The sequence below is a fragment of the Labrus mixtus genome, chromosome 10, assembly GCF_963584025.1.
Source record: "Labrus mixtus chromosome 10, fLabMix1.1, whole genome shotgun sequence".
NCBI lineage: Eukaryota > Metazoa > Chordata > Actinopteri > Labriformes > Labridae > Labrus > Labrus mixtus.
In genome coordinates this window covers 3420391-3446974 of record NC_083621.1, presented here as the reverse complement: position 1 = coordinate 3446974, position 26584 = coordinate 3420391, and the positions used below count along the sequence as shown (strand labels likewise).

The 26584-nt window shown below is 43.2% G+C and overlaps 1 protein-coding gene across 16 annotated transcripts in view; it reads right to left on the bottom strand.

Moving 5' to 3' along the window:
• Positions 1–26584, bottom strand: part of rapgef2b (Rap guanine nucleotide exchange factor 2b) — a 132658-nt gene that overhangs the window by 23273 nt on the left and 82801 nt on the right. For 10 of the 16 annotated variants that reach the window (XR_009674620.1, XR_009674622.1, XR_009674624.1 and 7 more), the window contains 5 exons: positions 9878–10009; positions 4216–4393; positions 2148–2284; positions 738–896; positions 84–236 (listed from right to left, as the gene is read on the bottom strand). Coding sequence is in view for 2 of the 16 variants with exons in the window: in XM_061047588.1 (XP_060903571.1) it covers positions 84–236; positions 738–896; positions 2148–2284; positions 4216–4393; positions 9878–10009 (759 nt within the window). In the remaining 14 variants the exon portion in view is untranslated. Of the gene's footprint in view, positions 1–83; positions 237–737; positions 897–2147; positions 2285–4215; positions 4394–5339; positions 5523–9877; positions 10010–19609; positions 20290–26584 lie in introns of those variants that run through there. The other 6 variants (XR_009674627.1, XR_009674628.1, XR_009674630.1 and 3 more) reach the window with 5 other exon arrangements.

The following is a 26584-nucleotide window of genomic DNA, read 5'->3' as shown; positions in this document are numbered from 1 at the left end:
AGCGTACAATCATATTACAAACATGTCTCTTCAGAGGCCCCTCTTTATGTAGATTTTGGGTCCAAGTTTTTAAAAATAATGACCTTGATGACGATGTGTCCTTTCCTTGTGCCCGTGCGGTCCAGCTCGCGGTGCTCCTTCACCATCACAATCTCTCCCTCCTCCTCCACCTTCTGCATGTTCTTCTCCACCTGGTTGAGGATGCAGCAGTAGTCCTGCTGGGCTATACACACAAACTGGAGCAGACAGGAGAGCACAACAGTTAGAGGAACACTCGACAGACACTCAGGGAACTTATTTCACCACTGAACTTGAAAATCAGCAGAGGGAAAACACGACTGTTAACACCAGTCTTAAAAGAAACTGCAAAGACGCTAAACTAGAATCTCCACTGATGCATTATGAAAGAGGGGGCTTTCACTAATTAGGAGCAAAAACATTTTCTCATCCAGACGCTCAGCTCCTGATGATTAAAGGCCTAAAAATCTGGGTCTTTACTTTCCCTGTTTAGTATTTTGCTCGCATTAAAAGACATGACGCAAAAACAATGTGATCTTTCCTGAGCTGGCCTATTTGAGTGCAAATCCCGTCTGCATGGGAAGGGTCACAGTGGGATTTAATACCCTCACATATACGGGTTACTTTGCTTTTTCACGCTGAGATGAAGGTGAAATGGACCGTTTAATCCTAACCTGAAGATGCTGCCACATGGACGTCTAGGTGGTAAAATATCCTACCTGGCAGTCGTCCACCTTGGTCTTCATGACGCCCTTCATGTATTCCTTCTCCATGGTGGGTGACACCCCAAAACTGTTCCCCATGCACAGGATCTCCGTCCGGCTGTCGGGGTACGTCACCTCCACCGAGCCGTTCAGGATCACCGACCACGAGTCCAGCTGGAGTTGAAAAGACAATTTTTTTAAATGTTAGAAGGAGAAACAAAGAACGCAAAAGAAAACAAGACTACCACAAAAAATAACTTTGTAGATCACATTCAAGTTCAGTCTTATGTTATTCCCAACAGCTGGTGTCCCCTAATGAGTCAAAGTTATTCATCCAAAAAAAAAGAAGCATATGTAGTTACTACACGGGGACTCGCTGCACTAACAGATGGGATTAAAGCATCCTCAGAGGGAAACAGCAACAACAGAGACGACTAGGATGTGAAGTCACAACACACTTTAAAGTCTTTCTATGTGATTTTTCACTCTTAAATATAATTTAATCAAGTATATCCTCTGAAAATAACTCTGTGAGTCATGACTGTCTACAATGGGTGTAACACCCGAGTCCCACTGTCTGTGATGTTTTCAGAGTTTTCAGAGTCCTATCTTCACTTTGTTTACATCGCCTGGACGGACGGCTGACTCCTCCCCTCGTGTATAAAAGTTGTTTAATTGAGGGACTAGAGAAAAGAAGAATAACATACTGTACTCACTGCTTAACTGTGTTTCTAGATCACGCTCATTTCAGGTAAATTTACATGCAGTGTGAAGATACGAGCATAATAAAGATTGCTAGCATTAGCATGCTAACACAACAATGCAGCGTGAGTTGTTTTGGTTTCATGCTGGTGCTCAAGGGCGACATCTGCTGGATCAAAAAATCACATAAAGCCTTTAAGTATTGCTACACTACATGTTGAATAAATATTTTATACTGCGAGATAAGTCAAAAAATGTTTTGAAAGAAAAGCAGACTTTTTGTTTTGTTTCCTCCAGCAGCAACAATGTGCCAAATGAAGCCTGAATTTTCAATGAGCGGACATTTACTGAAGTGACCCGGCCCTCACAGGCAAACCCTGCTCTTTATTGTTCGGGTGCATTACAGCCAAATTGTCTTCATTGAAACTCATGTCGTGTCTTCAGCAGATAGAGAGAGAGAGAGAGAGAGAGAGAGAGAGAGGGAATAAGTGATGCTTTGCTTTAGCTGCCTGAGGGCTGCAGGAGAGGCCCGGTGATAAGGGCGGTCCACCATTCAGACTTAATAGAGCAGAAAAAAAAACATCAAATGGAAGAAGAAAGAGTCGTTGGTGTGAAGGGGTGAAACGGAGGTTGAGACTCACACACTAACATGAATACATTTAAAGACAAGAGTCACAAGACATGGGCTTTATGTGTGATTGTTTATGCAGTCGACACACACACCTCCTCTCCATCGTTGAGGACGATGGTGCCGGCCCGTTCCACCACGGCGAAGACCATGACGGCGCAGAGTTCCCTCCTCACTGACATGGTCATGTTGGCGAATGCTGGCAGCTGATGCATGAACTCCAGTAATTGCTCTGCGAGAGGGAAAGAGGGAGAAAGACACAAGAAGAGGAAGAGGAGGAGGATTAGAAAACAGAGTCTTGACACCCAGAGGAGAGAGAGAGAGAGAGAGAGAGCGAGAGAGAGAGAGAGAGAGAGGACAGTGCAGCCTCGTTGGCAACCGGGCGTGCACGAGCTGCAGGCTGAAGCATCACAACGGATCATCACAGCCAAACAGAGAAATCGTTATCTGGAGAACATAAAGCCAACTATCAATTCCATTGATATAAATGTTCAAGGCGAGCCGAGAATAATTGCTGACACTTTGCTCGACGAACCTCAGGGTGAGTTCAACGCAGACGCCAAGGCAGAAATCACATTTAGAGCGCTGTCTACAAATTAAAGGGGAAGTACAAAAGTACTCATACTAATATAATAATAGAAATAGACCTTTATTGTCTTTTGATCGTGCACTTTACATTTTAAGATCTCCTCATTTTCTTGCCTACCTACCCGCTTACATCTATACTTTCTGGCTCATGCACATTTATGAACCGATTGTTTAACCTCTCAGGGACAATTAGAAACACTAAGATGAGAACCTGCTCTGCCTCCTGATGCAGAAATACTGATTTCATCCAACCAACTATTCATAACCTTAAGACGTTCAGTTGACTATCATCAGCTAAAGACGAGCAGCGAGTCCTCATCTAATGTTTGACTAACTTACACACAGGTAATGTGTTGTTAAGATGCTAATAGTTTCAATTAACTGTCAGTGAATGGGTTAAGTTTTTAAATCAATGAATCCCTTCAGCTCTGCCTGCAGCCTTCCTATCCAGAGACCCCGTTAACTCTTCCTCCTCATGATGAGACCTCCATGTGAACAACATGTGTGGGTACATTTTTATTCTCAGTAGAAATTCTTCTCGTTAAAAAACTGTCACAGCGAGGTTCTGAGGATCACGCTGAGCTACCTGGGCAGCACATGTGGCTTTATTAAATTTTTTGTTCATGGTTTTTAAAAGTAAAAAGTATTAAAAACTGCTGGGGTGGTCTCAAACATTTCAAAGGAATATTTCCTAAAGGACTGTGCACAAACAGGACGCACACTTTTTGTTCTTCGGGTGAACGGCTTTAATCCTGCATAATGTATGTTACAGGGCCCTTAGACATGCACCCCCCTCTACCCCCCCACCCCCCCATATACCACCAGCTCTCTCCTCCTGGCAATAGTCTGGCGAACTGACTGACCTGTGCTTGGCATGGCAACAGCATCATCGTGTGTGAAGCTGCGGAAGCACTGAAAGTTTAATGTGCAGGGAGAGGTGAGGCGAGAGGATGTGCCGGAGTGACCTAGAAAAAGCCTGCCGGCGGAGGGAGGGGTGCGCCGCGGGGGGGAATCAGCAGATAGGGGGGGAGGGGGAGAAAGACTGGCACTCATTCTCTGCATCCAGAGCCTCAATCCTCCCCCCCCAAGTCCACATCTGTAGCTAGGAGCCGACACTGTGTGCTTTATTTATATTAAAGCATGCCGATCGTTATCATTGGAGTTGAGTCAGACCTTTGAGGGATTTGATACTTAAAGCCTTAAGAATGACTCAAACGTCTACATCTTTAATAAGAGCAGGAGAGAAAAAAAAAGAAAGAAGAGAATGTAAATGTATTTGATATTAAAATAAGAAAGGGGTGTGGCTTTTATAGAACGCTGTATTATTCTCAACAGGGACAAAAATACTGTCTCTACCTGGAGTAACGCTGCCTGTGCTTCTCACTGATGTCTGAGGAAATGCCTCCTCCAAACACGTCTTGTAAAGGTGCCACACTCAGGTATGCACAAAAAGTACATTTACATTTTTTTATTAAATACTGCTAGGCATCAAAAAAACGTAGTCCTAGTGCGGGTCATAATCTGCATTGTAATGTAAACTAAAAACACAATAATCTCGTCTTGTTGAGCGCTCACCGATGTCATCGTCTGTTCGGTCCATGGGGTCTTTCTCCAGACAGTCCCGCACGATGTCCCGGCTCATGAGGGGATCCGACGCTCGCTCGATGTCCTCCTCATCGTCGTCCTCCTCCGAGTCGACGGCGGTCTCTGGCAGGCCACTCAGGTCCATGTCGCCTGGTTCGTTTTCTGTGGCCTAAAGAAGAGCAAGAACAGAGGAGACAAGAATCAGTAAATCTGATGTTTAAAATGCAAAACAGAATGAGGGATTCTGTGTCTCTGTGCAACACCAGCAGCTGGTAAACTACAGTACAGCCAAGTGTCCATCAACGTCTAATGAGTCAAAGAAGAGACCAGATCATCAAGACAGAGCCACCGCATGCTGCTGCAGAACTGTGGATTTCTACATGCCTGAGAAGCCAATCAAATGTTAGTAGGGGATTAACAAGCCAGCGACCAAACTGTCAAAACTCAGACGGAGTGAAGTCATTTGTAAACAGCGAGTGTTGAAATCAAGTTTAATGAGGATACAGAGGAGGGGGGGCCACACGAGCACGCTTCTGAAATCATTTGACACGACAAACATCAGCTGCACAACAATGCAACTCCAACCAAACGCAAAAAAATAACAAAAGAGCTTCTGTAAAAAAATCTGTTGTGCAGATTTGACCCATTTCATCAAATAGATTAGAGGTTTCTGAGTACAGTATGAGAGAGACAGGCGTCAACGCTGCATACCAAACAGGCTGCTGTGCATAGTAACAAGCTAATTAACTCCCCAACTTTTCCCTCTCCTCTCCCCCTCAGAAAAAAACTTCAGTGGCTTGCCTCGCAGCGAGATCCGCTTCTTTGAAAGCACAAGATGAAATATGTGTGGAGCTGAGGAAAATGAACGGGAGATCAGCGGTGAAAGTAATGCAATTACTTGTGAAGGAGTGATACTTCTGTGGTCCTCCTCTCTGCTATCATCAAAAGAAAAATGTTTCCGCAAATGACAGAGGAAGCCATATCGCATGATTTTTTACACACGCAACATGAAACCTTCTCACAGATGAAACCAAAGCAGTCGGGAGAAAAGCAGGACTACAAAAGCATCATCGCTGCTTCTGCTCCAACGAGGAAAAAAAAACCTTCCTTCTTACCTCAATATGGTGCCCAACCTCGAGCTTCTTATAAGAAAGAGAAGAAAGGGCTCCCTTTGCAAAGTGTCCGCAAAATCCCAGAGCCAGACGCATCTTCACCTTTCAAGACTGTCGCTCTCTGCTTTTAATTTTTCAAGGCGGCTCAGAGTCCCTGTGCCAGGTCTCTCTAACAGAAAGCCCTGTGTCATTTCTCCTCAAAACGCCATGTGCAGAAAGGCGGCTCATTAATGATTCAGGCCGGTGTCTGAGTGGCCATTTGGGCATCACAGGGTGCACACGCCCCGGTGGGCGGGGCTGATGATCTGGGCGTTATGTGTGTGAGGACCTTTGACAGATTGAGTAAAAGAAGTGTTAAGTAAGAGCGTTTGAGAATATCGTACCTCAACATAAAAACGATCTAGAAGGATGTAAAAAAACAAAACATTTCTCTGAATCTGAAACATGAACAGAACGAACCGCGACCACAGATTTGAACAGCGCTCCCCGAGAACTCTTTGTCCTAAAAGCACGATGCTTGCATATTCATCGCCTTGTTTCCACAGATGGACAGAGGACACACAAGACAAGATCACCACACTTGTTTTTCCTGCAGCAGATGAATTATGTCACAACTATAAACCAGCAAAATGCATATTCCCTCTTATTGTGACTTGATTTGTTGACACGCTCAGCATGCCACATTCAGAAAAACATGTTGAATCCTCGCCTCTAGCACGCTGTATTTATATATTTAAAAAAACTTGCCCGTGTGCTTTTATATTCTTGCACGGTGTCTTTTTTTCCCCGTGTCATCTGTGCATCAAACATCAATAAATGTGCAGAAAGCATCCAGAGTCAGTGGGCGGGTCGGCTGCTGTGAATATTTCATCAGGGCTATTCTTGGATCAATGCTTTCAAAGGCCTTCTGAAGGACCGATTTCATGATTAATTCAAACAAAACAGAGCGCCATGTTGATCGTGACGTGACAGTGATGAGCGAGGGGAGCATCAAGTGAAGAGACCAAAGTGGGCTGAGGAGATTTGAGCAGCGGGGGAGGGGGGGGGGGGAGCAGGGATTAAACTCCTACCATCAGAAATGTTCACCTCTCTCTGCTCACCACCTCTCAGTGTAATATTCATTTACACTCTGATGTAAATGAATGCTGTGGTCCCGTGTGTAAAGAAGAAGACCCAGACCTCCGCTGATTATTTTATTCAAGAACTCCCCGAGTGAGACAACAGAGATTGCTAGTGCTCTAAAACGCCACATTATTAATTCTAAAAATCCTGCAGGGAGCAACTTCAGCAAACCATCAGGAAGTAATGTTGCAGAAAACAAAGAGTTTGGAGAGTCCTGCAGGGTGGTGAGGGGGACAACAGGCTGTCATTCTGAACCTTTTTGGAAAAGCGTGTACATGGACCAAAAAGGTAAAGAAGTTCTATCATGAATGTAGACTGGTTGATAAAGAATACAGATTAAACACATCTTCTTTGTTTAACAACTTCATCATTGTTGGCATTGTTGATATTGCTTTTCTGTAAAATACTGCATCATTCATCTGGTCTCTTCATTTTAATCAAATAAAAACTAGAAAACACATTTTAATGAGCCAATCACAACCCAAAGACTTCCTTTGAATGTGACAACCTTTAAACTGGAATGTTTTCATTAGAGGGGAAAAAAATCGATTCATGTAAAAATAGGGATTCTTCTCTTCTAAGATTTAAAATTGTTTCATATCTTCCAAAAATCGATTTTAACTTTTGTTTTGGGGCTAATCAGTCACTCCCTGCTAAGTGCTAATGCTAGCTCTTTAACTCAGTAGAATGCCAAATATAGCAGCAAGAAATTCAGCCAGTCTCACAGATGACTGGAGTAGATCCTGAAGTATGGACTAAATCAAAAATAGACTTTGAATCCATGAATCCATAAATTGTTTTGAATCGAAAATCAATTCTGAATCGAATTGGAGACACCCAATTATTCCCAGCCCTTAGTTTTAATTGATTCTGATCAGGAAACACTGAAGCTTCTGCTTTCAATCCTGAGAACTGAACTGTGATTGAAACCAAACATGGCTGCACTTACAGATGATCACTATTTGTTTGATTGATTAACCTGGTGATTTACCCATGTATTCTTTTTTTATGCACCAGGAGCTGAAAATAACAAAGAGACCCCCTTAAAATGTTACTTCATCCAACATTCAGTCCAAAACCCCAGAATATAAAGTCTACTCTGATAGAAGACAGTAATCAGGACAAGCTCTACTTCAGGGCAATCAAACCAGCGAATCACTGGCGTTTAAGATTCAAACTTTTAGTCGACTGTCACGCCCAAATTTGGACGGCAATCACACAGGATTTTAGAGTGAAGTGCAATGAGGAACCAGCTTTCACACTTCAGATCACAAGTTTAAACACTGGAGTAAAGAGAGGAGAATAATTACACAGAGAGACAAAACAAGATGAGACGAACGAGCAGACGTTAACACCCAGAGACAGAGCAGCCGCACTGCAGGTAGATTAAAAGCTGTGAAGGTAGAGAATCCAAAAAAAAAAAGAGGGAGGAGAAAACAGAGCAGTGAGTTTCAGAGACACAGAGAGAGAGAGCGAGAGAGAGAGAGAGAGAGAGAGAGAGAGAGAGAGAGAGAGAGAGAGAGAGAGAGAGAGAGAGAGAGCTGCTAGCAGATGGCTTTAAGACCAGGATCAGTGACTGGGGACAGTTAGAGCCTGTTCAACCTGCCCCAGCCAGGCACAGCGAGGCCAAACATGTACAGACACACACACACACACGTCTCTCTACGATAACACACACACACTCAAACAGGCCTAGCAGCAGCGATTTAAAAAAAGCTGTATTCAAACGGTTTGATTTAATGCTCCATCACCCACAAACACGGAAGAAGAAGAAGAAGAAGAAGAAGAAGAAGAAGAAGAAGAAGTCTGTAGTCAACACAGCCACTCAGACTGAAGCCCTCTGAGCACAGTCACACTTATAAACAAACACGCACACACACACAAATGGGCACACAGCAGGTGGCAGTATTAGGAGCCAATAGGGTGGGTGCTCTGTGTTAAGCGGATTAGTTACAGGGTTTGGGGCACGTCCACAGTCACGGGATTGTGTGTGTGTGTGTGTGTGTGTGTGTGTGTGTTCTGTTGAGCTGAATTGTGTTTTATTTACCTCTGGGAGGTGAGGTGAGGTTTTCCTATTCCTCAGTCTCTCATTCTTTCGTCAGGGTTACTTATTTAGTATCTTAGTCACACTCAAAGGATTCTGTTAAAGTCTGCTGCCGCTCTATGTAATATTTAAGTATAAAAAATAAAAAACCTGTTCTTAACACCTTTTATCACACCAGACTGTACGCCACAGCTCCCTGGGAGTCCTTCACTTCAGCTTTGAGGTGATGAGACACCGAGCTGGAGTCAGGAAGTATGCTGGACCACCTGCTCGCAGCCACCCGCCTGTCTGCTCCCCCCCCCCCTCCCCCGCTGAGCAGTGACAGTGTCCTATTAGTGGGTCTTTTAGACTTTTTGTGTGCCAGGGGTTTTTTCTTTGCCAGATTTTCTGCTCCTACCTAATGAGACTAACCTGCTTTCCCCAGACGTATATTTGTCATTCCACGAGGCAGAGAGTCTCAGACTTTGAATGATACGAGCCGGGCTTCAGTTCAACGCTCTCGTCTGATTTATCATCATGATGATTGAAGTGGGTTAGAAACATTAGCTTACAGTTTATTTTATACTTATGTTACTTAACATTTCATGTCAGGCAAACCGAGAACGTAAGCTGACATGAACACATCCCGTTGTCAGAGTTAACCCTGAATCATTCAACTGGGTTACAACTCTGCTTCTAGATTTGGTCGTTACTCAAAGAGGGAAGGATCCAAGAGATGAAGACATTTTTTCCCCCAAAAGGAATAGTTTGACGTCTCAGGAGATATGCTTTTAAACGTTGCTTAATTCCAGAAAGCCTGACGAGTAGATTGATACCACTCATGTCTATAGCTGACAAATATGAAGCTAGCTAGAGTCAGCGGCTAGTTAGCTTAGCACAAATGCTGTTTAAGAGGTAAAAAAAACTATCCTACCAGCACCTGCTATAATTAACAAAGCTGATAAATATGTTATATCCTGTTTGTGTAATCGGTACAAAAACCAAAGCCGGAAAAAAAATCTATTCCGGTCTCCAGGCTAAGCTAAGCTAAGCTAAGCTAAGCTCAGATAAGCTAACTAATGGCTTCAAATGTACTCTACAGACTTAAAAAGTATACATTTGATAGATAAAGCACTTCGCAGGTAATTCAGGTAAATTAAAATACAGGAAAAGAAAATAAGAATGGCAAAGATATTCATGTTTAATCTGCAGAAGAATGTAAAAAGCAAATTTCCCAAATGTCAAAAACATGAGCTAATGTCGTCAACTCTTGCTAGTTGAGTGGAGGTTGGATCTATAATGAGAATCTAAGACTCATCTAGTTGAACTATCCAGGGGGAGTCCAGGATAGGGGTCCTCTACCAATTTGGAGGGGGGGGATGGGGGGCGTCCTTACCTGGTAAATGTCTGACAGGCTGCTGCTTCCAGAGTCGCTGGTGATACTACATCCTGAGTGGCTGGAGGAGACGTGGGTCACCTGTGGGTGCAAGCCGTCGGCCAGGTGAAGTCTGCTGAAGTCTGCGGGGAGCTGCACATACACACACACACACACACACACAAACACACACACAACATACACACAGATGGTCAGTATCAGCCAGCTCAGCCGCCACCACTGGTCACTCACGCTGACAATCATGCTGACTGCAACGCCGTATGGGAACACACTTAGCGGCATTTCATTCTCCAATGTGACTACAAACAAATAAAGTGGAAGGAGAGCTTCTTCTCTACGCCGGCTTCATTTTGTTCTTTTTCTTGAAGGTTTATTTTGGGGCTTTTTACGCTTTTAGAGGCTAGAGTCAGAAATCACAGGGAGAGAGAGAGAGTTGGGAATGGCATGTGGAAAAGGAGCGACAGGTCGGAATCGAACCCAGGCCCCCCGCTTGGAGGACTACAACCTCCATACACGGGGCACTCGCTCTAACCACTATGCTACCAGCGCTCCTATTTATTCTATCTTTAATAGTGAAACACAGTAATCCTTGATGACGGACTGAACCGAACGTCTTCTTCATCATTTGTTTTGTACAAAAAAATACAAAAAATATTTGCATTTTTAATTTTAATAAGTACCCCCCCCCCCCCCCCCCCCCCCCCCCCCAAAAAAAAAAAACCTCACACACAATGTTCCCCTCGTGAACAGCGAGGATAAAGCAATGCTAACAGGACAAACAAATATGTCAATAACTGCTCAACTTTTCTTGTAAAATATTCTTATCAAAGCGAGAGAAAGGCAGAAATTTACATTTTGGTTCAATCAAGGACTAAATAAAAATGTCTCTTTGTCTCTGCTGTTCCTCTAATGTGTCCGTTATCAAAAAGTCGGGACACATTTCGACAGCTGAAATGACCCTCAAAGTCTGTAACTGATGACGTTACTGCGACATATTGAAAATGTAAATCTTCGGTTCCACATTTCCGACACTGAAACAGCTTCTGATATTAGCAGTTAGCTGCTGTGTGAACTCGAACTTCCTTTTTATGAGCGAAGAAAAACCAACAGGAAGCCGTGCATACATTAAGGAAACTCCCTAATTAAAGCAGGCAACTCGAATAACCTAAATGAACACCAGGCAGTAATGGAGGGGGGAGGGGGGAGGGGGGGGGAACCCCTCTGAGTAATTCATGCTGTATAAAGTAGCAGGAAGCCCCCGCTGTAATTAAAACTTATCGTAAATGAGCCGACCCACTTCTCTACGGAGATGACCCCGAAATGTAAAATGCATCAGGAAACCCCCCTGCTGACGGGTGAATAAAATGAAAACAAGTACGGGAGTTGGTACAGCCACAGTTTGAGAGTTTATCTGAACAAACTGATGTGATGTATGTACTGAAGTAAAGCTGAAGGTGATCGGTTACTCGGACACTTCACTATCGATTAATGTTCCAGTATGAAGTACAAATGTCGGACATCATTTCCAGGCTTTCTTTCTGACATAAAACAGACTAATAGCAGTTATTTTTAGTTTTATTTTATTGTAAATGGACTTGAGCTTGTATATTTATTTTCTAGTCTTCTGAATACTCAAAGCTCTTTTACACCGCAGGTCACACCTACACGCTCACACACTGATGGTAGAGGCTGATATTGAGACGTAGAAGTAACTAATCCCATTCATACACCGCCAACAAAGCAGCGGGAGCAACTTGGGGTTAAGTGTATTGCCTCACATCGGACATGTGGCTGCAGGAGCTGGAGATCGAACCCCCGACCTTCCAGTTGAGAGACGACCGACTCTACCACCTGAGCCACATCTATATAGTTATCTATACTCCATGTGATCTGCAGAGTCCCTCTGCACCTTTAAGAAAAAGCTAAAGACCCAGCTCTTTCATGAATACCTACTAACTTAATGATGATGGTCTCCATATTATTGATGATGATGATGGTAATGACGATGGTTTTTGTTTGATAACGACGACTTATAAGATGGTTTCTATACTGATTAGAGCTCTCAAGAACTGCCCTCAATGTTGTGCTTTGCCTCTGGTCACTTCCTGTCAGCACCTGTGTGTCCAATCAGACTCAAAGCTGATCGTTTGCTCTTACTGACATTGTTCCCTTTTTTCTAGATCCTTCCTTGTGTTGTTCTTACTCTCTGATGTACGTCGCTTTGGATAAAAGCGTCTGCTGAGTGAATTGTAGAATCTTTAGTTATTAGGGTGAAGTTATTTCTAAACTGAGAACATAATTGCTGTATCAAACGATCATTTAACTCACGTTAGTGCACACTCCTTTTCAGTTCTGTATCAGGCATCAACACTTTCAGTTCCCTTTACATCAAATGTATCAACATGTCGTTAATTTACCATCTGTAGATGTCAATCAAATAAAACTGTTTCCCCCTGACATTTGAAATATCGTTTTAAAAGTATAAGGATTCATTTGAATTGTACCTTATTATTTCTAACTGGAACGCCAGAGGGGTGAATTATAAAAGTCATCAAACAGCGTACATTGGTTCACAGGGTCTATACGCGTGAATATTTTATAGCCAGATGTTTTATTTACCACTATATATTTGATACTCAGCGGGGAGGTCGCTCTGAGCCGCTTCCAACCTCCATTTCTGGCGGTGGAGGATCGTCATTAATAAAACATTTTTTACACCAAAATGTCAAATATGGCTGATTTAATGAGGTGACCTCATTCGTCTTGTGCTACTAGAGCTGGATGTAAACATCTACAGAGGGAGTTTAGGAGTTGAATGGTTTCAGATGTTGATGTGGAGAGGGGACATGATGTTGAATTATATATTATGTACAGTGGTTTGAAAAGTTTAAAACTTTTAACCCAGCTTCGCAACATGTCAGGAAAAGGTCAGAGTGTGAAATTGAAAGGGAAAAGAGACGCATGTTTGTCCCGGTGTAAATCCTGCTGTAGGTGTGACACTGGACGTGCAGCCACTTGAACGGTGCTTTTAGCTCTTCTCCTCCTCGAGGTGGTAAAAGGGTCTCTGAAGCACCGGGTGTCGCTTTGCGCTGTAAACAACCACGCTGCCTCGGATGATTTTTTTTTTTTTTTGGAAATCTGCCTCAACAGCCACGAGACTGTGAAGTCCCACTTGGATGACAACTGGAATAGATTGGATAGCAACACATTTTGAGGAAGTTCATTTGCAATTAAATGGATTTGAGTCGTCATCTGCTCTTGAACGTGCTCTAAGAGAAACGCTCGTCGTCGTCGCGGCTTTTGAAGCGCTCATCTGCTTTAACGCTTAATTAAAGAGTTTTGGAAAAGGCACCAAAAGTGTTTTTCTTTTTCGGTTGCCAGCGTTATCGCCGTGGAATATTGGAGACTACTTTTGACTAAAATTCTTCTCAATATTCATGATCTGCCCCTTTGAGACGGAGCCACAATGGAGAGCTTGAAAGTGATGTGGTGATGAAGTGATTTAGCAGAAGGCATGGCGAGACATTCAGAGACCTTTCTGGACGGTTTGTTGGGTGAAAATTGGAAGAAAAATAGGACGTATATCTATTGAAAAAGCTCCATTATGTGTCAGTGACAGAGAGTGAGAGCGAGACATTAGAGCTCTGGTGGCACTGAGGTGTGATGTGTGACCGCACTATGTCAAAGATTGCCATCACGTTTAATTATCTGGATGACTGCACTAACTAAAATGGTCCACCGGAGGGTCCAGTCTCTAACCCCCCACCCCCCACCCCCCAGGCTGTTATTTCCCATCCCCTCATCTCACTCTGACCGCCTCCAGCTGACTTCCTCGATATCATTATTACCAGCCCGGACGTTATTGTGTTAGCTTGACGAATCTCTTTGTCTGGTTGTAGCTGCGCAGAGATAAAGCCTCATCACATTTCCTTCTCATGACTTCTGGGACCAAAAGGGATTATAGTGCAGTAAATCACTCTGATGTAATGCAAACCTCAGAAGTGAAGTTATGTAGTTATGTTGGAGCTACCACTGCGGCCATTTATTTTTATTACAGGACATCTGTAGTGAGAGCGTAGTGGATTCAACTTTGATGTTAACCTGAAGGAAAATTTGGTTTGCAGCCAGAAAATTGGCACGACTAGATCGCAGTGAGGCACGAATAATAACATAAGCTCAAAATATAAATGTCTAATGTCATAAACACTATCAATAAAGGACGATACTCCGTCTTTACTATTAGCTACGGTCAACAACTCCAAGACCAAAACCAATTAACTGATCAAACAAACCAGAAATATCCGTGTTGCCCTAAGCTCCATACAGCCTGAATGAGCTTCTCCGTTGCCCTGGGTTACGTGTCCCTCCGTTTATAAAGAACACCAACGCTGTGGTTTATTTTGAGTCACAGCCCTGCTGCTGTACATTTTCAATAAAGAAATGTGCATTCATCAAAGGCTAAGAGTCTGCTTCACATAGGCAACAGTTTCTGAAAACCACGGTTCCAAGCTGTTTAATTTGTTCTATAAATTGAGAGTATATGTTTGTGCAAAGCCTTTAAAGAAATATGGGTTACACTTCAATTAATGCCAATATACTTAATGCCAAATAGTTGCTTATAAGCATGCCTCATAGTGTCATTAAGAGCACTTTCTAATGACTTTCTCTGCATGGATATATTCTCCAACTACGAGGTAACCAAACAAGAATCACCCTCCATTTAGTACATGTTCATTCTAGAGTAAGTAGGGAATCTATTGCACATGAATTCAGATATATTGCTTAGTATGTGACTTGTAATTGGCTCTAGTAGTTGTATATGTTGATGCAGAATGAGGCTGTAAATTGTGCTCTTATGAGAAACTATAAATGGGCTTGGGGATGACCAGTGAGAAGTCAGAAACGATCAACCTGCCCTTAACTTTGAGCATATAAAAATAATAGTGAGGATTAAAACAATCCTGCCATGTTGGGATCAAAGCTCACCTCTGCATCGAGTTCAATATATATAATGAATGGAAGTGCACAGAGGCAGAATTAATTGAGTATTCTCATTACTAAGAGTACAAGTCCGGTCATGTGGAGTCGTCGATATGGCCTAGTGGTCTACATGTCAATAATAATAAAGTCGCAACTGGTTTCCTCAACCAGCTAGAAAGCTCAAATACACTACAAGCCCCTCCCCCCCGGAAAGAGACAGAGAGATAAAGGGTGGGCGGGAACGAGGGATAAAGGGAGAGGATAATAAACACTTAATCCTTTCTCTCCAATCATTTGGGTCATCCGTCTGTTGGTCAATAAGCCAGGCTCCATTCAGTCTATAAGCATGTGGTCCATTGACCTCTCTGGACCGATGGCATGCGAGCTACTGGGCCAAGATGGACGGCAGGACAACAATACCGACACACACTCATTACGTTTTTTTCCAATCAGTTGCGTAAAGACCCGCCAATACATGTGCGACGCATCGTTAACCCCAGATCGATTTTTGCAGAAGCTGTGCGAGCATCCAATAGTCTGTCGGTGATAATAAAGCATGAAATTGTGATTATTCTCCTACCTGATAAAACGCCTCTCTGCAACCCTCCGCTCCTAGCTCTCTGCTGCGAATGAATGATGCGATCCCTGCAGAACCTCAAGCTCAAAAACACTAACAATCAGCTGTCACAGGAGGATTATGCATCGCTTTAATGCTCGAGCCACAACACCCGGTTCTGCCTTACATGCGAGCAGATGTGGCGCTCCTTTGAATTACATTGTAGACCTAATGACCTAGATTGCTGGGTGGAAGCCCCTGTGCGGAAGCGCTGGCTGCCTATCAATCTAATATACAGCCTTGTGTGTGCAGAAGGTGAATCCATTCTTCTAAACCGGATGTATGGGTGGCCAAGTGCAGAAATGCAACCATCAATAATGAGCATAGCATTACAAAGTCCTAAAAAAAAACAAATAAAACTTGGTCTTCAATTTAATAAAAAAATGTTGGTTTTGCAGAGCCTAAAGCTGCATCACTTTTACAAACACTTTTAATGTTTTAACTTTTTCTACTTGGTAAAAATAAATAAATGGAGAGCTGCCTATGTTGAAGGCTAAGAGACAGTAAGAACATCCCAGAGTTTCCCCCCTTGTCCATGGTGGCAGCCTCTCTCTTTCCAGAGCACGGCGGATCAAGAGATTAAAAACCCTCTCAGAAGGGTGTCCGATTAAATGGGCCTTATATAGTCTCTGGGGTTTCCCCTCCCTGGTAACAGTTTCACCAGTCTGTGCCACATGAGCCAGCAGTTAAAAGTGAGGATGTGCATCCCTCTACCTCAGAAAAACTCCTGATGGTCTTGGTAAAAAAGGACATATACCTTTTAAAAGATTCTTATGGTGGCAAGTTAAAAAAGCGATTACTAAATGTTGGCTTCAGAGGAACCCTCCGACCATGAGACTCTTGAGGAACATTGTGAATTCCATCAGCTTTATGGAAAAAAATGACTTTTGTCCTGCGACTTCAAAAGGAGAAGGGATAAGAATATTGGAGAAAACAGGATTTATACAAAGATAAAGACTCCTAAATATATCTTGTTTCATTAGAATGTACCATTCATTATGTACTGTACCTGTGCCTTTTGCATTCTTGTATTTGATTTATTCATTCTGTCTTGCCCTAGTCCTCACTTGTTCTGTGTTTCTTGTAAAACAAAAATGAAAAATAAAGTATAAAAAAAAGTGAGGATGTGACTGGTTACGATGAGGACTAACTGTCCCCTTACCCTGCTGTCACAAACATTGTTGTTCCTGGTGTTATTTTAGGTATAAAGTAAGCTCATCTTCTGTCTTAAGAATGGTAAAAGTTCAAGGATAACAGAGGCAGGGTAAGCCGTTTCTATATGTGTGGTATACTGGTGCTTAGTCCCCAGTTACAATTCCGATCTGATTTATTATCCAAGCCCAGCAAGGCTAAATCATTTTTTCCCCATAAAATGTCCTAAGATAAGGACGCTTCATTCATGGCCAAGCTATCGCCAAAAGATAAAGCCATAAACGTCCATAACAACCCAATAAATCCAGATGAATTGTACCGTGAGGTCTGTAAGTCAACATGTGCCTTGTTGCTGTAAAGATAAAGTGCCGCTATAAGAATGGAAATCCCGGCCTCTCCAGAGGAAAGATGAGTAATTAGGGAATTTCACATATAGCAGTGAATGGCCATGGGCCTATACCACAGTGATGATGTCATTACTGTAATAAGATCAACTGGCTGTTATTGACTCTACCTGAGGTGGGTTTCCTGCTGGGCTTAATTAATATTTACACAAGGCTCAATTTGTATGCTAAAAACATAAGAAAACATAAAAACCAAATGGAGGGCCAAGGAGGGTCGAAAATGAAACCAGAAAGAGACATGGTATGTGAACGTACTCATCTAAAGACCAAAAAAAGAAACAATAGAATAATTATATCCATTCTTCCGAGGTTTGTAATATGTAAATAACTTCCACATGCTGAAAGATAGCACATTACACAACGAGCCAAACGCTGATTATTGCATTCATGTTTGTCTGTGTTTTACATAATTGCCAGTTGTGTTAACTTTCTGGCTCTTGGCTTGTTCTTCGTCTAACTGGAGGTGCATATGTTTCAATCATATTTTTGGCGGTGGAAACTTAACCATCCTGCCAACAACAAATGAATGAGTTTTAATGATGTGTGCTACTTGACAGCGTGTATCAAGCTTTGCCTTTTCCTTTTCAAAAAGTAACAACGGTACATTTTTAGAGGGTAAGTTTTGAGAGATACATAGTTGATAAAAAAAGCTTTACTCAAATGGCAGCATGTCTCATATATACTGCAGTCGATGTGCATCATATTAGTAAATGCTGAAAGTGATAGTGGGTATTTTGAACCTCAAATAGCCTACAATTGAGCACTAAACTGTGTGTAGTCTTATCACCCCTTTAAATCACAGAGTGATAAAAGGAAACACTGTTATCCACACTGGAGGGTTTCCTTTGGCTGCATATTTCACATATAAATGCAGAGGTGTTGCAAACTAACAAAGCATTCCTTAGAGTGAATACTTAAAGTGCAATTATGTAGTTTTATATGTGAAACGTTCGATATGTGTGAGACCTCTTCATGCCATAAAGCATCCCTGAGAGAAGCTGCACACACGGTGAGTGGAGGTGGATGTTCATATTTCATCAACAATGACACGTCTATGACTATTATAGGAATATTAAGGGGATTTTTTTCATTTGGCATATGTGCTCTGCGATCCAAGAAATGTCCATCAGAGTGATGTACAGCCCTGCCTCTCCATGTGTGTGTGTGTGTGGTCCCGCTGTGTGAGTGATACCAGCGGCGCTGACAGACGATCAATCCGTTCACCGTTCAAGTGCAGATCAGCTCGGGCCTCGAGAGTGTCTGCACGAGCTGCACGCAGGCTGCCTCCAGCACCACGGACAGCACCACCAGCAAAATCTACACCGGAGGAGTCAGACTAGTACTCCAGCTTAGGGCTGGACGATATGGACCAAAACTCATATCTCAATATTGTTTAGCTGAATGGCGATACTCGATATATATCAGTATGTATTTTATTAACAGTGAAAACACATGGAAAAATAAACTACCTGTTTGTGAATTTAAAAAGTAATATTATAAAATAAAAATGTTCCTTAAATACAATAAAAGAGAGAGAGAGGAGGAGTAGGGTTAAGAGGGACAGACAGTCAGTCATCATCAGTGAGATGAGAAAAAGGTGACCTGGCACCTCGAGAACGTTATTTTAATGCAACTTAAACTATATCCATATTAACGATATTGTCTTACCCTATATCTTGTTTGAAAATATATCGATATATCTTAAAAACTCCATATATTTCCCAGCCCTACTACAGCTGGTGTTCATCTTGAGCTACAAAACGCCAAAAAATATCACCTTCAAGCCATTTTCTGCAACTAATAATGACACGCTACTGCGGCTGTAACATCTGGTAGAGGTTAAAAGGTGGGGGGTAACTGAATTTATCTCTGCACATGACATCACCTCCTGTCCAACCAACCCTGATTTTACTGCTTGTACACATTGTTTTCCTCTTCTGCAAATGACACCTGGTGAAGTTAATTACATGGGCACATCTTATGGACCTACAATCAAATATTGCCACTTAAGTGTGTCGTAAAAACATAATGAGGGCAGAGCCGTCAAGTCGTAAAACACACACAACATCTGCACCGCTGGATGTGTGTGTGTGTGTGTGTGTGTGTGTGTGTGTGTGTGTGTGTGCCTTTAAGAGACAATCACTATTACATCTCTACAGTCATTTAAAGTACACATATTGACCTTGGGCTTTCTTTTTTTTGAAGATCTAATAACATTAATTATGATATTTTATCAACGCATTATTCCGTCTGAGTCTCAAAGGTTGTGAGTGTCGCGACTGACAGCGAGCACATGGCGGCCGTGATCTAGTACAACACACTGACACACATCGGAGGCTCCACCGGGGCGATAAGCAGCCTCTGGTGGAGCTCGTTTTGGGGGGTTTTCTGTCTTGTCCTTGGACCTGGCCCTGCTGCGTTCATTCATCTTATAAGGGGGGGGGGGCTCGATAGAAATCCGATGCACATCCATTACACACGGACGGTAATCATATCTATGGGTCATAAAAAAAGAGGGAGGGAGGGGGGTGGGTGAAAAAAAAAAAAGAGAAAACGCTGCACGTCGATGAGGCTACTTACCGGGGTTTTATCTTGCTGGCTCGGGACTCCATTGCTGTCTGATGCTGCTAATGGTTTCATAATGAAAATATGTTCACCGGGTTCAAAATCCTAACATCCCTCGGACCTTGCTCTACGCCATGGCACGGACCCCCATCTCCATCCGAGCCGCCGAGCCGCCCTCCTCTCCTCCTCTCTCCCCTCCCTCAGCTGGCGGCGGCGGCGGCTTGACAGTTTTGGGGAGTATCCGCTGTTTCTTGGCCTGATTAGACTCTCCAAACCAACACCAGCTTCCTGCGTGTATTCCTGCCTCCCCGCAGAAATATGTTAAGCCCACAGAGGAAGAGAAGGAGGAGGAGGAGGAGAGGGGGAAATATATTCCTTTTTTTTTTATCCAAGCTAAGACGAGCCAGCTTCGATTGACAATCACATCTCCAGCCGGAGCGCCGATAATAAAGCAGCAGCAACAAAAAAAAAAAGATGAGAAAAATGGCTGACAACACTTTCACTCACGTTTGTTCCCTCCGCCTCTCCTCTCCTCTCCAGCTCTCTCTCTCTCTGTCTGTCTATCTCCCCTCCCTCTGCCCAAAGCAAAGCTACACACCGCCTTTACGCACCATTACGTTATTTGAAGACCGAGACGCCTGCAGCCTCCACCGAGACACTACTGTACGTTAAAGCCAGCGGTTTGTTTGTAACGGGAGCAGGGGGGGGGGGGGGGGGGGGGATGTGTGTCAGGGGGTGGAGGAGGGGAGGGGGATGGTGGCGGTGCTGGAGGAGGTGGGGGTTGTTGGGGGGTTGGGGGGGGTTAAGACCTCCTCCCTGCCAGACAGCGATGTTGTAGGAGCAGAGCCACTGTGGCTGTGCTCCTCTGGACGGGGGGTTTACAACAACACCCCCCCCCCCCCCCCAGCGCAGAAAAGAAGAGGAGGAGGGTGGATGAGAAAATGAAAGTGAGGATGAAGAGATGACAGGAAAGGTTGGAGGAAGAATAAACCAAAAGGGTAGATGGATGGATAGACAGGTATAGATGGATGGAGGGATGCAGGGGAGGAGAGGAGCACAGTGGGAGTAATGCCATTATCACGCTCACTTCAGCACAAGACCGAGAGGGCTGGAGCCGGTTGGCATGGTAACCGAGTGGAGGAAAGCGATTTCCTGGGCGGGGAAGACAGAAAACGGAGACAGCAGCACTTCCTCTTGAGAAAGTGAGAGTAAAAGATGCACGGGCGGAGAGAAAGAGGAGCATCTGTTTTTTTTTTTTTTTTTTTTTTAGAAAAGGAGCAAAAAAAAAAGAGAGAGAGAGAGAGAGAGAGAGAGAGAGAGAGAGGAGCATTGTGGTTTTTTAGAGAGGAGAAAGAGGAGTAGGAAAAAATGGCAGCAGTGATGTCACTGTGTCACTGTCACTCAGCTGGAATAGCAACTGGGAGAGCACCAGCCCGCCCCCGCCCCCCCCCCCTCCACACCCCCACCCAGCCCCCCTACACACCCTCCAGGGCTTTCAGTTGCTGTGGCGACAGAAGCAGCGAGACACGGCGAGATGAAGGGAGGGGGGGTGTACTGTGTGTGTGTGTGTGTGTGTGTGTGTGTGTGTGTGTGTGTGTGTGTGTGTGTGTGTGTGTGTGTGTGTAAAAGTGGCAATAGACTGCCACTTCACCTTCACTCAGCTGTACTACAATAAGCAGCAGCGTCACCAACGAACACACACACACACACACACACACACACACACACACACACACACACACACACACACAGCTTTCTGAGAGCGAGGGCAAGAGGGGAAATGTGTGTGTGTGTGTGTGTGTGTTCAGGCTCTTGCCTCCAGAGACTCAGGATATTGGATGCATATATGAAGGTCTCCTGACAGACAGAGATATGACGACTGGCTTTAAATGACAAAAACACGTCTGAGGGAACAATGGCAGCTTAAAGGCCAACATAGAGAATAAACAACGGAGCTGATACAGTTCATAAAGACAATCAGCCATTCAGATCACAAACCACGACACAAAGGGGCTTCACACAGAGCCGCCATTATCAACACTTTATCTACAGCAGAGGAAGAGAGGTGTCATCTCAAAAAAGCAGAATTGAACTTTTATTTTTCTAGATTTGTCACTTGTCATTCTCTCATGCATTTTGACCTGTCAATCATTTGCTTCCATCCTATTTCATTTCCTTGCTACTTTGATGTTTTGGGAAATAATAAATGGAAACTGTTTTTAGCGCAGTACAACAAAACGCTTTAAAAATGCAATATGTTGAATATCAAGAAAAAATGAAAGACTAATCTGTAGTTTCAGCGCTTAGATGATTGACGGGGAAGAAAAACAACCATTCTGAAGACTGACAGAGCCTGTTTATCAAAATATTTCAATACATGGGTTTGTATTCTGTCGTTTTACAAAACCAGATATCTTCTTCCTCTTAATGAACAATATCAAATAATAAGAAAATAATAAATGTAAAAAGGCTTTAGCTGCTGCTCTGTTTTATTTACATTTATATAATTAGATCTTAATGTTCTATCTGAGTCTCATCCCTCTAAATTGAGTGCACACAAAAAATGCAAAAGTTTCTCATACAGCTAATAAAGGATCTGACAAAATGATGTTTTGGTTTTTTTTGTGGTCAGTTGAAGCTTTTTGTTATCACAGCCCGCCTGCTCTGCCTCTGCCTCAGACAATGCCTAGAAAGCAGCACAGTACTACTCGCTGGTGTTGGAGCTGCTCCAGTCAAAGTAGCGGGGGGCGGGGTGGGGTGGGGGGGGGGGGGGGCTGAGTGGGACGAGGAGGAGGCGGAGGAGAGGGGGCAGGGAGGCTGGAGACCCGGAATGACATCACCTCTCCTGCCCTCGGCCATGATGTAATGTATCACAACAACACAAAAAGCTCAGGTGCTTTGCTGTACGGCCCCGATCATTAACGTCTCAGTCAATCGCCAGGGGAGGGGGGGGGGGGGGGGGGGACCGGGGCATCATTACATCACCGCAGCAACGGGGGCTGCGTCCAGGGAATATCAACCTATCCTACATCAACCCCCCCTTCTTTTTTTTTCTTTTTTTTTTTTAAAGCTTTCTAGGAACAAACAAGCCAATTAATCTTTTTTTTCCCCCTGACTAATCACGAGCTAAATGTGAACGCAGAGCGGCGAGGGAGCATCGATTTTTACGGCGAGTGTGACAGTGACGTGAAAAACGCCACTTGAGGATAACATAATGCACTCGTGCTCAATCTCAGAGTGTGCTAAATGCATGATGTGGAGGAGGGGGGGGGGGAGGGGCCTAGTGTGCCATTTGTAAACACTCTGTGAACTCCCCCGGCGTGGCTGCAAAACGCTTCCAAGCATTTATAAGGAGCAGGACATGTGATGTGTTTGCCAATAAAAAACCTCATTCCACCGCTGGATGACACACTCAAGCACAAACACACACACACAGACGCACACACAGACAAGTGTCCAGACATCGACCTCCTTTCACTTCTTATCAATTCTTTGCAGTTTATACAAAATAATGAACCAGAAGTCGTAAGTCAACGAGACTTGCAGAGCGAACAACCAGCATGTTGCATTCAAATGATTACATAGCAGTCTTTTCAGCAGGCTGTTAAATACAAGAGAACACAAGCTTGTAAAAAAAGTACGATGCATATTCACAAGCAGCCAAAAACATGAACAGACAAACAAACAAACAAACAAACAAACAGTGTCACATCTGGACTGCACGTCTGAGGCTCAGGTCCAAACCAGCATCACATGCACAACAACACTGACACGTTTCTCTTTAAAACATCACAGCACTTGTGAAATTGATCAGAGTAAATAAAACAGACTTTCCAAAAGGTCTTGATGAAGAAAGTTACTGAAATGATCAACTGTTCAATCAGACAGGCGTATACAAAAATTTTTTACTCTTCAAAATGAATTCAAATAATTCCCTTGAAAAGTCCAAAACCCAACAAAGCGGTGACCTTTCTCTCCAAACCTTCTGAGATGTTTTCCCTCCTCTCTCTTTGGTGTTCCGATCACAAAGAAAGCATGTCTGATCACAAATCTGAAGTTTAATTCATTTTTTTTTAAAAAGAAGCTAAATAAACTCCTCAGAAAAAAGTTATTTCAGTCAATTATTTTTTGCCCCGTTAATAATACTAACTGGTGTTGCATTATATATTGTTGGAAAGTCTGATTAGTCACCTTTATAACGAGGTTTAACTTTTAAGGATTGTGAATTTGTGCAATGAGCAACACAGCTAAATGAGTGGGTAGCGCCTAGGGCTGGGGAAGATATTGAGTTTTTAAGATATATCGATATATTTTCAAACAAGATATAGGGTAAGACAATATTGTTAATATGGATATAGTTTATGTTGCATTAAAATAATGTTATTTTATTTTTCTCATCTCACTGATGATGACTGACTGTCTGTCCCTCTTAACCCTGCTCCTCCTCTCTCTCTCTTTTATTGTATTTAAGGAACATTTTTATTTTATAATATTACTTTTTAAATTCACAAACAGGTAGTTTATTTTTCCATGTGTTTTCACTGTTAATAGAATTGATATATATCGAGTATCGCCATTCAGCTAAACAATATCGAGATATGAGTTTTGGTCCATATCGCCCAGCCCTAGTAGCGCCCAAAACAAATGTGCCAAAATCTCCTTTTAGTTTAGTTTCCTGAAGGAGCGATCACAGGAGTGAATTATTCTTTCATTATTTGGGTCTATATTTTCTGAGTCTGGTGAGCATCACTACAACATACCTTTGATTGTAAAGCTATGTGAATGAATTCATCCTACCCAATGCATGGCTCCATGAAGTGACTATAGCGCTATAGATCTGTGGCACAGATACATTAGAGACAATTCTTTTTAGTCTGACAATAACTTGGTAGTTCTGGTCTTTTTATTTGGTGGTGTGAAAAGGGTCCACCAGGGTTACCAGGGTTACCAGGCTTAAGAATGACATTTTCATAAGGGTTTTTTGTAAAGCATAGAAGAGGATATTTCAGACCCTACAGCCAGTAAAATATTCCAGTCATGAATCCAAAGCATCAAAAGTCAAAGTCAAAGAAAATCCGTCCCACGTCTTACTTGACAAGCAACAATTGTATCTGGTCGTTTTATCAGTATGTAGCTCAGGGAGCCAGGACACATGACTGCTCCCAGACGCACAGCGACTGGTAGAGGATCAAACTGAACATACTCTGAGTCATTGATCCGTGTCTATCTTTGTGCTTCTGATTGCGTTTGTGAGCCAACAAGAACGGCTCATGTAGAGCAGCGCTCTCCTGACTGCCAGCTCGGCGCATTAATCCTCCACGTCTGTCCCGTTACCGCGGCGCTCTAAATAGCATTGTTAGAAACCGAGAAAGACGATCTAATAAAGAAGACTACATTTTCATATAGTCGCTGCAGCCCCGAGGGATTATTTCATTTATGGAGCTGTTCCTGACACACTGGCACGCTGCTCTGGAGATCATTTGGTAGAAACACAGGCAAGCCAAGTCACGTTGAAAAAGATTACACCTGCAGGTTCAGGGGGAGGGGGGAGACATCTGTGGTGCCCCTGCACCTGCTACAAGGTGAATAAATCACTCAGGAGAATGAAGAGGGACGCTCCTGGAGAATAAGTGGCAACACTGAACTGTTGGAAAGTGAGTCAGGAGTTGATCAGTAACTCAACGTTTCCAGATGAAATTATAGACTTACTGTTAGTTATGAACTGGAAGTTTTTAACTTCTGATATAATGGTGTCAGTGTCCTCTCTGGCTCTTGCCAAACGTTCCTCTTCCTTTCCATTCCACATCAGAGAACGGACATTTGAGCTAAGTATTAACTTCAGGAAACAACTGGAGTGAACTTGTGTTCGGCATCGATTTTATAAGGCTCTTTGTCTTTAGCTTCACATGTTAGCATGCTAACATTTGGTATGAACTACACCAGTGCTCTACACCTAAAAGTGGGTTGCGGAGCTGTTCTCAGTGGGTCAGGAAATGTTTGCCTGGAAGAAAAAACGTGTTTGTCTCATTCAGTTTCTTTGTTCTGTCGCGCTTTATACCGTCCGAGGTCCAAACTGCACCATCTATCTCTTCGTTAATAAAACGGATTGATTGAGAAATGTGAGAAATTTGTGTCGCCATTTTTCATAAAGGAGTAGTTGGTGGGTCCTGAGACCCGACCAGTTGAGAACCACTGAACTACTCAGTAGAGATTTTGACCTGAAGCTGACTTTGATTGTGTTGTGATGGAGCTACATTGAAGGGATAGTTTGGATGTTTTGAAGTTGGGTTGTACAGTAGGAGGTACTCGTCAATAGTGAGGGGATAAAAAAAAAAAGATCATCAGCAGTTTTCAAGACAATCCTTCCAGCGAGAGCAAACAGAACATGCACAGAGAGGCAATCCCCAACTTAAGCAGCTTTCTTCTTCTTCTGTGTGTGTGGACCATCAACATCCACACAACATTTCATAAAGGGCGGTCCAATAGTCACTGAGATATTTCAGTGTGGGCTAATGTGGCGCACAGATGTACAGACTAACATCTCCTTTTTTGTGCCTGTACTCAGAGACAGGACAGTGAGTAGAGTCGGAGAAACGGATGAGAAAGTATGGAATGACATACGGAGAGCAGAGAGTCGACCACAGGCGACCCGCTTGGAGGACGATCGCCTCCGCACATGGGGCACAGGACACCCATTATCCCTCTTAACAAACTCATACTACACGCATGACTTAAACAGCTCTGTTTCCACTTCAAAGGAAATTTAGGCCTTAAAAGAGAAACATCGTCTCTGTTGTTGTTGAGTTGTGTTATTGCAATATCTGAAAATAAGAATGAAATCCAGCACATAAGAAGAAGAAGGACCTTAACCTCAATTAAGCTCGCTGGATATAATTACTGAATGTACCGCCAAGTGGGAATCAAGCCACACAAAGAGTAAAAGACGAAGAAGAGAGACGGCAGGTTACAGGGAGAGAGAGACTGATATTT